The 16,102-nt window shown below is 52.8% G+C and overlaps 1 protein-coding gene across 2 annotated transcripts in view; it reads right to left on the reverse strand.

Moving 5' to 3' along the window:
- Positions 1 to 3,152: 3,152 nt before the first annotated feature.
- The window catches only part of TRIM62 (tripartite motif containing 62), a 28,510-nt gene continuing 15,560 nt past the window's right edge, over positions 3,153 to 16,102 (reverse strand). For both annotated transcript variants that reach the window (XM_054571936.1, XM_054571934.1), the window contains 3 exons: positions 15,347 to 15,603; positions 14,441 to 14,556; positions 3,153 to 5,858 (listed from right to left, as the gene is read on the reverse strand). In XM_054571936.1, the coding sequence (XP_054427911.1) occupies positions 5,308 to 5,858; positions 14,441 to 14,556; positions 15,347 to 15,603 (924 nt within the window). In that variant the 3' untranslated portion in view covers positions 3,153 to 5,307. The remainder of the gene's footprint in view (positions 5,859 to 14,440; positions 14,557 to 15,346; positions 15,604 to 16,102) is intronic.

Genomic DNA, 16,102 nt, shown 5'->3' on the forward strand with positions numbered 1-16,102 from the left:
CTGCCTGCATAGAGTCGTAAGAAGTCCCCTTCCCCTTTCTATCCCCTATAATCTTTCCTGCACCTGCTTGGTGTGCTGCTAGAGATCCCACCACTAGCCGCTCTTTTGGAGTGGTTCCTATTATAAGTGCTCACGGGTCATGGAGTGGGCGGTACCTCAAACCATGAGCCAGTTACCCTGAGGAACACTGGAGGGTAAGTTTTCATGGAGGAACGGAAGGGATAGAGGAGGACATTTCAGAAGTGTGACAGAGGAGGAGGGAGGGCGTAGGGGGTGGGTACTGTTCACAAACTCCATGAGGCTGCCTGAAGCTAGAACCTTAGAGCCGGTGGTTGCCCCATAGCCCAGGATCACCCATCCTTGCTGAACCAGTGAGGAGTGGACACCCATAAGGGAGACATCCAGGGTCCTTGGAGAGTCGGGGGTGGAGCTGGGACCCACCCCGGTTTTGCAAGGTTCACCCAGGCCGAGACGCACAGCCCCACACCTGTGAGACAGTCTCTGCTTTTTCTGGGACCTCTGGGGGCTCGGATCTGCATCTCCTCCTGGGGGCAGAAACAGAGCCATTGGTCCCTCATTCCTGTTCCTTTTTGTAATCTAACAGTTTGGTTGGGAGGGGCTTCAGCCTCAGGTTTGCAAGGGGCCAGGGGTGAGGGATCTAGCCCAGGGAGTGAGAGGGCAAAAGCCCCTTCTCTGGAAGAAAAAAGATTTCAAAACCCCCAAACCACTCCATGTCCCAAGGCTGGAATCAGGTGCCATAGAATCTGGGGACCCCCTGGGGCCATCGTTCCCTATGCCCTCATTTACCTGTGACACCCTGCGGCTCCAGCAGCTGCCCTGGTGGCTTTGTTCCTGCTGTGGCTCGCACTGGCTCTGGACTCTGCTGCCAGCGAGAGAGGTTCCAGGTGTGCGCAGGCGCCCACGGGCCCTGCGCTGGAGGGGCGACCGTTGGGGTCCAGGCCAATTCTCCCTTCTCCTTCGGGATGAGGATGAAGGCACCCAGCTCTTGGTGCCTGGGGTTATGGGGGACCTGGCCACTCCCCTTCTCCTTCTGCTCACACTCCTGGTTCCCAGGGGGTGGGAGGAGGCACCAGAATCCACAGGGGGGAGATTAAAGGTTGCGTGAAAAGAGCCAATGGCTGGGAGTTGGGAGACCTGGGTTGGGCCTGGCTATGCCCCAGAGGCTGGTGTGTTCTCATTTGGGTCTCAGTTTTCTCATCTGTAAAATGACACAGGTGTGATCCGTGGTCTCTCAGCAGCCATCCCGGAGGCTGTGATGCTGACCCGCATGCTCAGCTGGTCTGTCTCCACCTTAGAGAGAACTTCCCAGCTCTGTGACCTTTGAACTGCAGCCCTTGCTGACTTTCTTAGACATGGGGTTCCTTCTCCTCTGAGCACCCCCTCTTCAGCCCTGCCCCTGCCCACTTGCAGCCACCCCCCTGTGCTCCTTTTCCTTGCCTGGGCAGGGGTCCTCTCCCCTGGCCATTCTCCCTCTCCTGCGTGCCAGCTGGGAACCAGGAAACCTGGGTTTTGGCCTCTGCTCTGCCATGTGCTATATGAACTTGAGCTAGAAACCAACCCTCCGGGGGCCTCAGAATTGGGCTGGAAGGTCCACCAGGCTCCACCAGCATTCAGACTTGGTCACATCCAGGCCCACGGTGTGGGGACCTCAAAAGGATCTGTTCTTTGTGCTTCTGGTTCCAGCTTTGAAAGGTTCTCCCCTGTCATGACATTGGAGTAGGAAGCCCCTGGGCCTCTGGTCCAAAGTGTCACTTCTTCCTCTACTTCATCTAATTCCTAGGGTGAGTGGGGAGCATTTTGTAATAGTAAGAAATACAAGAGAACTGTCAAAATTTTGAAAGAAGATACGAGGCTATGCTGTATATACTATACAGCATAGTCTCCTATGCTGATAGGAGACTATGTGTCCAGGGTAAAAACCCCACAGAAGCTCATCCAGGTAAAAGGAAAAACAAAGGAAAATGAGCACATCTTCAAAATAAAAGCATTTCCTCTTCTCCTGCTATTATTTTGGAGGTTGTACTATTTTGGGGGTTGTACCCCCTGACCACATCCTCCACACCCCTGCCCCCTACTGTTCCTGCTCTGCTTCCCATCACTCCCTCTTCCATTATGTGCTTCAGGATTCCCACAGAACTGGGAGAATCACGGGGAAGGAGAAATAACCATGCCCTGGCGGGGCAATGACAATTCAGCACCTTGGTCAGCACCGCCCCCCTTCACGCCCCACCCCACCCCACACCACCCCCTGCATTTAAGCCTGTGACATGGTCCTTTGCAACCGACCTCCTGGTGGAGCTTTTGGGGACGGTGAACAGAGCCCGGACCCAGACAGGAGGAAGGGAAGCTGGGGATGCTGCTCAGGTGTGAGCAGTCAGCCTCCCGGGGATGAGCTCTCTCTGGCAGGAGGCAAGGCTGGTCCCCAGAGCCCCCGAGCCAAGCTCTGTGCTGCCAAGAGACCTTATCTCTGTTGTTTTCTGTTCCTGCTCCACCCCAGAGAGAAGGATCCAGAGTTAATGGCCTTGTTAGGTGCTGAGCAGGCCAAGCTCTGAGACTAACATTAGACTTAGAATCCTGAACCATCAGAGCCAGGACCTTGGCTATCATTTGACGAGATGTCTGACCCCTCCCTGGTAGAGATGGGAAACCTGAGGCCCAGGGAGAGAGGGACCTGCTCAGCTTCACATGGTGTCTTCATGAGTCCACCCCTGACTCCAGGAGACACACGAGGCTTGGCTTGCAGTTGAGGCTTGACTCACAATTGCACAGTCTCACAATGGCGTGGAGCCTGGGTTAAGCTTCCATTTTGAATGCCGGGGACCCCAGTTCTGGGGGCTGCTTCCTGTCACTGAAGCAGTCCTTGAGATTGAGAAGCTTTCCCTGGGAGGTCCAGTGAAGAGTCTGACTTCTAGCTCTCCAGGATACTCGCTGTGGGCTGTAGGTCCCCTGAGACGTAACATTTCTCCACCCAGACTCTGAGATGATACCAGCTTCATGGGCTTGCCTTAAAAAGTACCAGCGCTTGAAAACTTTTTTAAAATTTATTTTTAGAGAGAAGGTAAGGGAGGGAGAAAGAGATGGAGAGAAACATTGATCAGCACACTCCCAACCACCGGGGACCTGCCCTGCAACTCAGACGTGTGCTCTGACTAGGATTGAACTGGCGACCTTTTGTTCACAGGCTGGTGCTCAAACTACTGAGCCACACCAGCCTGGGCAAAAAGTACCAGCGCTTTGCCTGCTGACCACAAATGGGGATTTGAAGGGGGTTACTGTAGTCCTAGTCATTGTCCTGGGTAAGATCTTTGCTGATCCCTCTTTCCTCCCCAAGGTCGGGCTGCCTTTGCCTCTCCTTTTTGTGTAGGTAAGTCATGTCTTCTTTCTTAACCTTATTTTTCCACTTTGGTAAAATGGGCCTAATACTATCTACCCAACAGGGAGCTTTGTGGATCACCCATGCTAACGTATGGAGACTGCCTGAGACACAACAGGTAGGCCTTTTTGTTTGTCAAAATGAATGAAACTGACCACTGATATCCTGCAACTTTAATTTAATACAAATTCATCATAACTCACAAAATGGGCAACATTTAAAATAAAAATACTGCTGGGGGTAGCCTAGATTCCGGTAGATGAAGGGATGGGGTGAGACTGAGGATTTCTCCTGCCCGAGGGGGGCCCCCAGTGGGCAGCATTGTGAGGTGAGAGACCCCCAAGTTCAGTTAGTCTGGCTCCTTTGCGATGGATTTGGTCAGAGGCTCCAAGTTCAGAATCTAGGCCCCAGGATTTGAAAGAAAAGCCAAGGCTGGAGAGAGATTTCAGCTTTGGGCCCCTGCCCCTGCGCAGGGACAGAGCTACGGAACAGGGAACCTGGATGCTCTGCTGTTTCAAAGCCAAGGCCTGGAGGTAGACTCCAGTGGCAAAAACCATGGATGGGCTTCTTCGACATCCATTTTAATTTCCTTCTAGAGGGTTTTTTGGTACGGCTGAGGCTGGAAAAAAGAAAACTACATTTCCCAGACTCCCTTGCAGCCCAAGTTCTGGGTCTGATTTACAATTCCACAAACAGAATCCCTCCTAGAGACTGGATTGGGGAATTGAATTGAGTGAGAGAGAAGCAGGCCTCAGGACATCCATTTGCTGGCATGAAGAGTAGCAGAGGGAGCACAATTCTGCAGTCAGCGACTTCCTGAAGCAGGGGCTTCCCGCGCACAGAAGCAGTGTTCCCGGTCAGGAGGGACATGATGAATCTGGCAGCTGGGAGCTGCTCCTGGAAATTCAGCAAAGAGTCTGCTCCTCCAGCCCTTCCAATGATTTGGCAAAGCCATCAGGGACCCAGTAATAAATCCTGTCTAGTTAAACTAGCTAAAGCAGCTCTTGTGTTCTACAACAGGATCGTAACGGAGAAAGATGCCAAGCCAGATGAGAGTTGCCGCCCCGCAGCCCTTTCCAGTTCTCAGGTCCTGACGAGAACAGCTGCTCCCCGCAGCCTCCCGCGCACCCTAGCTAGTCACAGAGGTCTGGCCGGACCCCTATCCAAGCCTCATCATCCGATGATGCTTGTCCTGTAGCTGACGTTAGGCCACTGGGCTCTACATTAGCTGTGAGGTGTGCTATTGTCATGCCATTAGACCTGTGGGCAGGAAGGTGGTGGCACAGTGACCGTACCATGTGGGCTCAACTACTGGGTGACTTCCGCAGGTCACAGCACCACCTCTACCTGCAGGGAAGTGGGGAAAGCAGGAACCATAAAGCTCTTGGTCCGGAGGTGGAAGAAGAGGGTGGTTCTCAGGCCACACTAGGTCCAGATACTGCCTGTGTTCGCTGTGGGCCGGGGTCAAGCATAAACCGGCCCATCACTAGCTTGGTCAGGGGCAGCCTTAGGCCTGGGAGACAAAGAGGGTTCTGAGTATCTTTTGAGCTGTCAACTGCTGGCAACAACACTCTGACATATCCTGAGGTTAGGGCATATGGGTAGGAGGGAGATACAGGGAGACAGTCCCCTGCCCCTGAAAGGATGGGGATGAGGGTTGGGCAGGGGCTGCCCTGAGGAGAAGCCATGTCACATTCTTGGACCAAAGGTACATCCCCATCAAGGTCAGAGCTACAGAACATCAATGCTGGATGAGGGCTTAAGACTCATGGAGCACAAACTCCATTTTACAGACAAGGGAGGCTGAAGGGTAAACAACTGGCCATGCTGGGCCAGAGCCAGGCCTCCTGTCTCCAGGGCAGGGCTCTTGCCGGTGGCCCTGGCCCTGGTGCTTGCGGTTTCCTTCTGTTGCATTAGATGCGGACGGTGTTGATCCTCAAGGGCTGCACATTCTTGCCATTGGCGTGGCTCTGCCCGGGGCTGAAGTAGGAGCAGAGCTTGCCAGGGAACTTCTCACGGAAGGTGTAGAGCCAGGACATGTCGTCGGCATTGTAGAAGATGAGCAGGCCTTGGTCATAGTCCAGGAAGACGCCTACCTTGTCAAGCTTATCTCGAACGTTGAGCCGCGTCCAGGGCTCCGTGCAGGCGCTGTACTGGTTGCCGTCATGCATGACAATGCAGTAGAAACCACGGCTGGGCTGGATCTGGATGCTGCCTTTGCGGCTTGCGGCCTCGTGTGCCAGCCCGATCACCCACTGGGTCTTCTCCGCCACCACCACCTCCCAATAGTGGACGCCGCCACTGAAGGCCTCGGAGCCCAGCACTGACACCTCCACGTCGAAGCGCTTTGGCGAGTCCTGCAGTGGCTGGGGGTGCAGGTTGCCGTAGGCCACGATGGTGCAGTCGTCTGACAGAATCAGGCGCTGGTGGGCGGTGCCCGGGTCCAGGGTCAGGGCAGCTGGCACTGCAGGGGATGGAGGAGGGAGGCATGAGTGGAGAGAAGACTGTGGGCCCATTCTGTGGTACCTCCCTGAGGGTCGGGTTCTAGTTGGTCCTCAGGAGGGTGTGTGATGCTGAATACAACCCTCTCTGAGCCTCAGCTTCCTTTTCTGTAAAATGGCGGGGTGAAGGCTAAGGTCCTTCCAGACTTCAACCTGGCTCAGGGAGCAGGGGCTAGGGCTGCTTGTTCACTGCTGATGCCTGGGGCAAGGCATGGAGTGGGCCTTCACAAAAGTTTGCTGAATAAACCAGAATGCGGTCCAGAATTAGAGGATTTCAGAGCTGGGAGGGAGCTTAAAGATTATTCCAGGGATGGATAATCAGTCCCTCAGGGGCTGACTTGCAAATGTGTGGGGAGTGTTTGGATTGCCTCAAAGATGGGATACAGGGATGTTAAATGCCCTCAATGAAACACACAGGGCAGTCCTAGGCCACCCCACCAATAATTGTCAAATGTTCTACCAGACAATAATTTTTATCCGGTTTTAATATATACTGAGTATTTTGGAATGCAACTGAGGAAAGACTAAATTTGTTTTGTTTGGAACTTCATTGAGAAATTGTTCACATTTTTGGAAACTATATCTCTAAGAACAAAGCAACGGACTGATATAAACTACCTGTTTCAGGCTGCATTTGAGGAAGAATGGGGTTTTACCTGACTACTTCATTATGTTTTCTAGTGTGGATGTGAGTGAACATCTACAAAGTGACATACCCAATATTTTATTATAAACAATTTCTTTCTGCTTTTCCTTTATGTTATAGTCAGAGTACATACGAGTATATATGCATGTATACATGTATATATTATATACATACTTGAAATTGTTAGAAGGCCATTCTATCTTTGAGACATTACAAGTTATTTGCTATGAAAGGATATAATGGGTCTGCAAAAGCTGAAAACCAGTGATTCTAGGCCAATTCTCCCATTTGACAGATGGGGAGACTGAAACCCAGAGAGGAGACAGGACCAGTCTCAGGTAACTCAGCAAACCCTGGCAGAGACAGGACTAACCGAGGCCAGGGGCAGTCCAGCCCAGCCCTCTCTTCCAGTCTCCCTCTCGGCTGCTGCTCTCCATCCTGCTCAGGCCCAAGGCCTTCACTCACCTCCTCCACCACCTCCCCTCTGCTTATTGTCATCACTCCCCACAAGGCTCAGTTCCAAGGCTGATCCTCTGGGAAGGCTTCCCGGTTACCCAGCAGGTGTGCTCACTCTTTCCTCTGAGATTCTTTAATTTTGTTTGTGCCTCTCCCGATATAGGGTAGTCTTCTGTGCCCACATCTTCCCAGGGGGACAAGGACTGTGTACTATCCAACTCGCCTCTCCCCTGTGTGCCCAGTGCATGGGCAGATTTCTGGAAAGGCTCACCCAATCCAACTGACCCAATCTGTGTTGCTCTTTGGGCAGGCAGCACTGGCTGGGCCACCTGGCTCTGGGCTGGCCACACTGGCTTAGCAGATTTGGCTCTCAAAGTCCCATGAACGCTTGTCTGTTTACTCTTTCCTCCCCGAGGGAGCTGATGCCCAATCGGGAGAAGGGGGAACCTGGAAATGATCCGCCTTAGTGCAGATGACCATTTCCAGGACAGAGCAAGACAGAGGGGAGGAAACGTGGGAAGAAGGAGGCCTGTCATCACTTCCTTGGAGCAAAGAAAGGACTCCATCCGGCTTTCTGGCACTTCCCGTAGCAGTGAAGCAGGACATGGTTCCACTTGGCTGGGCATTACCCCTCCTTCGACCACTCCCGTTGGCTGTGGACACACACAGAAATGGGATGCCTCCGTGACGGCAGCTGTCACCAACAGGGAGCAACAGGCAGCCCTGAACTGTGCTTCCGTACGTGCATCCACTCACAAGCTCCACATATTAAGCTCCTTCCATGAGCTCTGTCAGGGGTAAATTTTTCTTAAAGATTTTATTTATTTTTAGAGCAACGGGAAGGGAGGTAGAAAGATGAGGAGAGAAACATCGATGGTCTGCCTCTCTCATGCTCCCTGCCCAGGGACCAAACCTGGAACCCAGGCATGCTCCCTGACTGGGAACCGAACCAGCGACCTTTCGCTTTGAGGAATGATGCCTAAACAATTGAGCCATTCCAATCAGGCTGTCAAGAGTAGATTTAGCTTTGCATTTTACACTTTTTTCCCCTGTTCTTAGAATTCAGAGGGCTGCATGGAAACCATTAGCCCTGTGAACAGAGGGGTCAATGGAAACACAATTCTCTCTCCAGGGATATTGAAGAGGGGAAAGCCATGAGAAGGAAGACACTGAATCAGAGTATGAATGTGTTACCCTGTCATCTGGTCACAGAGCAGCCTGTCAGAACTAGAAGGTTCCTGCCACATGGCATGTGGGAATTCCCACAGTGCAGTCAGGAGGTAAGAAGTGGAGAGGGGTGTAGAAAGAGTGTGTGTTGGGGTGGGCGGGGATAGGGAAAGAAGAATCTAATCAGACACAGATGGGGCTGTTTGTCCTGGCTGTGGAACGTGGGCCATACTCAGGTGTCTATGGCATAGGGTCAGAGCAGGCACAATGCCCAGCTGTGGGCAGCAGCAGTTCTGAGTGGCCCGCAGGAACCTGGGCTTGTATCTGAGGCACCCAGGATGATTTGAGGAGGCCAGCGAAATTGCAACTCAGGGCAGAAGGACCATGAGGGAGACTAGCACACAGGCAGGAAGGCTCAGCCCCAGACTCCTAAATCTATGTAGAATGACGCAGGCCACTTCCGGTGCTACTGCGAGTGGGGAGGCCGCTCTAGGAGGGAGCCAAGCGGGCTGTCAGTGGTTCTGAGATTGGGCCGACAGAGGCGAGCCCAGGAGAAGGAGGAAATCCTGCACCGAGTGCCAGGTTCTGGGCACAGAAGCCCGGGGGATTGGATGAGGGCAGGGCCCACCACTCACCGGGTGGGCCTAGGGGCTGGGTCCGCTGTTCATTGGGTATTGCTGGCAGTGGAGGTGGGACTAGGAATGGGGGAGGGGGTCCTGGTAACAAGGGGCAGGACCCAATCTCTCAGGGGCGAGGCTAGAGCGTGGTCTGGTGTTCTTACTAGGCAGAAGGCAAGGCCTGACCCTTAGGAGGCTTTTCTACCCCAAAGGGTGGGCTGAGGGCCGCCCCTAGGGCCTCCCACCTCATCATGAACAGAGGGTCCTGTCTTCTGGGCCTCTCTCTCACGCTCCCTGAGGCTAGGGCTGACAGGAGTTCACAGCCTTTAGACCGAGAGACACCCAAAAGAGGACATGTGACACCTTTTCTCCCTTCTAGAAGTCAGGCGACCCCTCCACCCATCCTTTATCCTCAGGAGAGGTGCCAGACCCGGGGAAATAAATCCAGTCCCCTGGGGCTTACTATTTTACAGGTCAGAGCTCTTTCCTAGGTCCCAAGACACTGTATGATACAAACAAAAAGCAGGCAGCCCATCTGGTCTCCAGGTGGGTTCTTGGTCCATGTCAGCCTCTCGGAAACCTTGAGGTCAAAGGCATTCGGGAAGGAGCATGGACTGTGGAGGCCCCAGGGAATGACTCTGGGCCATCATTAACCGCACACTAGAGCAGTCCAAGCAACAGAGAAACCCCGCAGTCCAGCACCATCGCTTGGCAGTGAGTGGCTTGTACTTCTTTGTTCTCAAGGACAGTGAATTGAGCATGCATAGGCCTGACAGGATGAGAGACATCATCGGCTCTTTCCTTTGGCCAGTCCTTTAAAAATCTGGTCCCTCAGGCCCCGCACTTGTTCAGGCCCTCAGTTGCATAGTGCTCGCATTTGAAAAACATTTTCATACCCACTAGCTGGTGGAAATATCCCAGAAGCCCCAGGAGCACAAATTATCATACCCATTTTTCAGAAGAGGAAACTGAGGCTTCAAGGAGAATTCTCTAAGTTCAGTGGCTTGCTCAAGTTGTCACTAGGGGTGGAAGTAGCACTGGAACATGAGTTAAGGTCTTTTGTCACATGTGCTTTCCTTTTTGTGGCCCCAGAAAGCCTGTGCATCAAGATTGAGGAACCACTTGATATTCATGATAATGACAGGCAGGTATCAAGTACTTACTAAACCCTAGGTTATTATCACAAATTAATGATTTTATTTAACTCTTACACCTACCCTGGGAGATGATTCACTCTTTCCCGATCCCTGTTTTACAGATGAAGAAACAGGCTCAGGGAGGGCAGCGATTTGTCCTAGTTGCACAGCTTGGTAGGCAGTAAACATGATGGAACCGAAAATGACTGGATTCAGATAAGCAAGGGTGGTTGAGAACAGGCCAGGAGAGGGAGGTGGTAGGGAAAAAGGGAGTAGTGTCTGGTGTCCTCGGGACAATGGCCACATGGCCTGGCTGGGAATGAATTTGATGCCTGAGAGCTGGGACAATCAGGCCAGGCAGTTGGAGGAGGGTGTACAATGTCCGCTGATGGGTGGGACGGGGGGCAGGTGGTAGCAGAGGTTCCAGAGCAGGGGGTGAGGGTTTGGGAGGGAGTGACAGGTGCTAGATAAAGCTCTCAGATGGGCCAACAGGAAGCCTGAGCTGCAAAGGGGGCATACAGGAAGCTACTGGAATCCATGGACTAGGTCCCCGGGGGCACCTGCCCTTCCCATCTGGACAGAAAGGGCCTTGGTGCTGGCAGAGGAGCCAGAATGACTTCACAGGCCCCACAAAGGAAGGGGCCTGGCTAACCAGATCACTGTTCTCTGAACTCCCCAGGGCCTCCATTCTGGCAGGATGTCCAGGGCACACATTACTCTGCTCCCTCAGCCCCTCTCCCCGGGGAGCTTTCTCCGGGGCAGCGGCTCTCAACTGGGGCAATGTGCCTCACAGGGCACCTTGGAGTCTGGAGACGTATTTGGTTGCCGCAAACGGGGAGGGGGCGGGGGAGGCATCGAGTTGTGTAGAGACCGGGGATGTTGCTAAACGTCCTATCATGCATTGAACAGCCCCCTACAACAAGGAATTACCCAGCCCCAAATGTCAGTAGTGCTGAGGCTGAGAAACCCTGCTCCGGGGCAGGGAGGGAGCTCCCCCATCCACGTGCTCTCTTGTGAGGAAGCCGAGAAAGGGAACACTAGCATCCCTGTTTTACCGGGAGGAAAGAGGCTCAACGGAGGAAGCAACTTGTTTAAGAGTATGTGGCAAGTTCCTTCAGTCAACAAATATTTATGAAGTACCTACTTTATGCCAGTTACTATTTTAACTGCAGAACTGAGACCAGGACTCATTTTTTTATTCATTCATCAATAGACATTTACTGTGTGGGCTGTGGGAGATATGTCGTGATGAATTAGACCCAGCTCCTGACCCCTTGGAGCTCACAGTCTAGTGAAGGAGACGGCCACACAGACAGTGGCAAAGCAGTGAGACCAGGAAAGCCTAGGGCCACCTGGAGAAATCCAGGAAGGCCTCCCAGAGGGGGTGTTTATAAACTAAGATGTAAAGGAGGTAGGAGTTAACCATCAATGACTGAGGTTTGTATAGAGGGTTCCAGGCAAAGGGAACAGTGTGTGTAAAAGTATGGAGGAAGGAGAATATGCTTCACAGGGCCTTGTCAGGCTGAGATGCCCCGATTGCCTCTGTGAGCTGTGACAGGGATGCAATAGGTGGCAGCTGAGACAAAGAGAGCTCTGAAATCATCTACCTGAGGGGCTTCTCTAGGTCAGTGGCTGGGGAGGGCACAAGACCCTTAGATGTGCTTCATGCCTCCTTGCATTGTGCTGCTTCAGCCACGAGTGGCCCTTACCCTGCTGGGTCCCACTGTGGGGTCCCTCCAAGGGTAGGAGCACACAGAGACCCTGGCCCAGGAGGATAACCCCGTCCCACCCCATCTGCTGGAAAACGGGCCCTTCCCCCAACTACTGCCCCCTCTGTGAACAAGGGCACAGAGCACTAGGAGGTGCCCCTTCACTTCTGTGGACTCAGTAATGGTGTACCAAATGAGGCCTTCAGTCGCCTACAGCGGGGCCCCATCTCTGGCATCTATACGCTCAGTGATTGGCCTCAGACCCTCTCCATCCTGGCCCAGGAGGCCCAATCGTGAACATCCTGGATCATTCGTGCCCATGCCCTCCCCACCAGGGACCGTATGGAGGGACCGCCTGGAGATACTTCTAGGCCCCATCCTTCACTGGGTTGCAAAGCCCTCAGTTTTTAGTGCTCAGTTCAAACATTATCTGTTCAGTGACGTTCAACCTCCCCTGGCTCCGCCCTTGCTCCATCCAGAGCCTCCCATCGCCCGCTCTGGGCTCCCACAGCACTGTGTAAGTCCCTTTCATACCTAGTCCTCGTCTTGCTGGACAAGGTTGTGACCATGGACAAGTTCCTAATAGCTTTGTGCCTCAGTTTCCTCACCTAAAAAAATGGGGATTATAATAGTGCCTGCCTCTTAGGGAGAGTTGCCCTCTATATCTGTGTCTTGCCTCTAAAAGTCATTGTGCCAGATTCAGAAACACACAAGGTTCCCTGCTGCCAACAGGCTGCAATCTGCTGCCCCTGTGGGTTGTGTGATTTCAGGAAGGCATGACCCCCAGGGTCTACTAACTCTGCTGGAAAACCGTTCAGACCTTCTCCTGTCCCGGCAAACCTCCCGTTACCTCCTCTTGCCCATCCTCAAATCTGATGAGGGCCAGGCTCCCTGCCTCATTGGTGAAGCTGAGGCCGCCAGCAGAGAACTCCTGCGAGCCCCACTGCCTCCCTGCTTAGTGCCCATTATTCTGCCTTCTCTGGGCTCCCAGCAGATCCCGCTCCTCGGCTGTCACTCCAGCAGCTCTCTCCCTCCCTCGCCTTCGTTCTGCCTTCTTCTCCTGGGTCTTTCCCATCATCCCACATATACGCTGTTATTTCTCCTGTCTTAAACAAACAGCCACTACCATACTCCCCCTCCTTCCCTTAAAGAAAAGCCCTTGAAACGTTGTCTCCACATGCTGTCTCCACTTCCTCTCCTCCAATTCTCTCTTGGATGACCTCCAATCAGGCTCTTTGCTGCTGCAGCTCCACCAAAAAGAGCTCTTGTTAAAGTCTGCAGAGACCTCCCTATCACTAGACCTGGAGAACAGTCAGTTTTGGGTTCTCCCACACGTGGCCTAGCAGCCTTTGCCACCACCAGGCACTCATCTCCTGGAAGCACCTTCTCCACTTGGCCCCCACAACAACCCAGGATTCCCTCCTGCTTCTCCGGTGGCTCCTTCTCAGTCTCCTTGGCTGGGCCTCCCTCCTGTCCCTGAGTTCCCCAGGGCTCCAAATATTAGAGTGGCCCCCTCTCTCTTCCAGCCACCTGACTCACTCCCTAGGTGACCTCCTCCAGGCTCATTCGACATGGTCCATGCGCTGAGGAGCCCAGCCCTGACCTTTCTCCTGTACTGCATGCCAACTGCCTCCTCCACATCAGCACTGAGACATCTAATTGGCACCGCCAACCTCAATGCCATCATTCATTCACCTCTGCCAAAATTGTTGCAGTCTTCTTTGTCTTCTTTCTCTCACACGTGAGATCCAATCCATTAGCAAATCCTGTTGGCTCTCCCTTCAAAGTACGTCCTAAATCCGATCATTCCTCAACGCCTCCACTGTCGCCGCCCTGCTCCAAGCTGCCAGCATCTCCCATCTGGATTATAGTCGTTGGCCTCTCCTAACCATGTTTCCAGCCTCCACCCTTTGCCCTCTTCAGTCTATTCTCAACCCCCCAGCCAGAGAAATCCTTTTAAAAACTCCAGCCAGCTCAGGTCACTTCACTGCCCCAAACCCTTCAATGGTTCCCATCTCATCAGCATAAAATTTAAAGTTCTCACACCAGCCTACAGGCCCTCATGGTCTGGCCACTTAATCCATCCCTCACCTCCTCGTATCAACTTCCCTTCTCACTCATTCCACTCCAGCCACACTAGTCTCTTTACTCATGCCAGGCTTGCCCTGCCTCAGGGCCTTTGCACATGCTATTCCTGTTGCCAGGAACACTCTTCCCTTGGATGACTACATGGCTCACTCTCCTTCCTTCAGGTCTTTATTCTCATGCCTGCTTCTCAGTGTGGTCTTCTAACTGGATCCCCTATGTAAAATCTCGATCCTACCTCAACATCTCTGAGTCCCCTTCCTTATCCTTTCTCATTACCTAATAAACTATGCATTTTACTTATGTACTCTTTTTTCTTTGTCTCTCACACCTGGGGTGCGAGATGTGCAATGGCAGAGATTGTTGCCTGTTTTGCACACTGCTACATCTCTAGCACCTACAGTGGTGCCTGGTGTGAGGTAGATGCTTTATACTGTACTTACAGAATGAATGAGTCCAGGGCCTCAGTCTCTTCATCTGGAGAATGAGTATACTAACAGAACTTACCTCCTGGGGTTACATGAGGATTTGCTGAACTAAGTGATTGTGTATGCGCTCAATCTAGAACACACTAGGTGTTCAGCGAGGCACTCTTTTCATCCCTTTGCCCTGCCCCCTTGCTGTGTTTAGAGAAGGGGGCTGGGCTGGGATATGCCCCATCTAGCTTCAGCCCATGAAAATCCTTGTTTCTTCCTGGGCACGCTTGCTGAGAGGCAGGGAGGGCCTTACCTGGGTGGATGTCCTGAAACAGGGACTTCCAGATGGTGTACTGCAGGGGGCCAGTGTACTTGGAGGTTGGAAAGTCTTCATATGTCAGATTGGTCTCGTGGATTTTGCCTTTGAGCCTGGAAGGAGAGCAGGAGAACAGGCTGCACTGGGGGCCGGACGCCTGCCCCAACCCTGGCGCCCTACAGCCAGCTACCTTCATGGCGGCTGCCACGGGGTGAGGTCACGTGTGTGAAGTCCGCCAGACTCATACCATGACTCATGAGAAGTGCCTGCTCATACCTTTCTACCTCTGAGCTATCGGCCTCAGTTTCCTTATCTTTAAAGTGCGTACTATGACAGCACCTGCTTTCTAGGTTGTAAGGATTTCATGGCATGACACATATAAAATATTTAACACAGAGGCCCCATCTCATGGTCAACACCAAATAGTGATATTAGTTATAAGTATGGATGACCAACGAACCAATAATTAAGTGTTACCACTATCAAAGGTGGCTATGGGACCAGAAAGACCTGGGGTTGAATCCTGGCTCTCCCAACATACTACACGAGGAGCCATAGCCAGCTGGCCTAGCTTCTTGGTGCTTCCGTTTCTACATGTGTGAATTGGGGATGATGGTGGAAACCACCTTCGAGGGGGGCTATTATATAATATCCATGTTATACATAATATATAAATATGTACTACAACATACGTATTATAACACAAGTAATATACTATATTATGTATATATAAATATATAAAGCCTTCGGCACAGGCTTTGGCACATGACAGATGTCCAATAGATTTGATAAAGATTTGAATGAGTGAGTTCTCCGCTAACCACCCCGCCTCCATTCCCACCACCCTGCATGGGCCGGGGAGGGGATCCCCATCCGGCAAGGTCCCTGATAGAGGGCACTTACCTCTCTGACAGTGAGGCCACGCCGGCCAGGAAGGTGTGTCGGTCAGTTTCAGCCAGCCGCTCCTGCAGGATCTGGGCCCCCTCCTGCACCTTGCGCAGCTGCTGGCTGTAGCGCTGGACTTTCTGCTCGATGTCGGTCAGTGTGCGCGCCGTGTCGGCCTCCAGCTCCTCCAGCATGGCCTTCTGCCGCTCCCGCAGCAGCCGGTGCAGCCGCTCGAAGGCCTCGCCGATGGTGGTCCGCAGGCTTTTGGTGGAAGACTGTGGGGACAGTCATCAGGGCTTACGTTTGGGAGAGCAGATGGGGTGATCCCTGGGTGAGAGGCGGAAACTGAGAGCCTTGGCATGTCGAGAGGAAAGGGCGGGAAAGGGCATGCATGGTGGGGAGAATGGCGCATGCGTAAGCACAGTGGTATGAAATGACTGGCATGGCCAGGCGCAGCCAGTGACTGTATGCCCTGCTAGGAAACTAATGGGTGAGACAATGAGCCATGAACTACAGGATCAGCCAAGGGACATGGCTTGAAAGACACTTAGGGTGTCAAAGACATCTTTGGCCCTGGTGACTGACTGGCTGGCTGCAGGTGACAAAGGTGGAAGATGATGCTCAGATTCCTGGCTTAGGGGGTCACAGGGATGGGAAGCTGAAGCCGGAGGTGGGGGCAGGGAGAAGATGTTGAGTTCAATCTGGGATACAGTTAAATCTTTATTTTTGAAAAAAAAAATCACTCATGGGCTCAAACAAAGATTCCAAATAGAT

The sequence above is a fragment of the Pteronotus mesoamericanus genome, unplaced genomic scaffold (assembly GCF_021234165.1).
Source record: "Pteronotus mesoamericanus isolate MK-2021 breed Mesoamerican mustached bat unplaced genomic scaffold, CSHL_Meso_final contig_221, whole genome shotgun sequence".
In the NCBI taxonomy this organism is placed as follows: domain Eukaryota; kingdom Metazoa; phylum Chordata; class Mammalia; order Chiroptera; family Mormoopidae; genus Pteronotus; species Pteronotus mesoamericanus.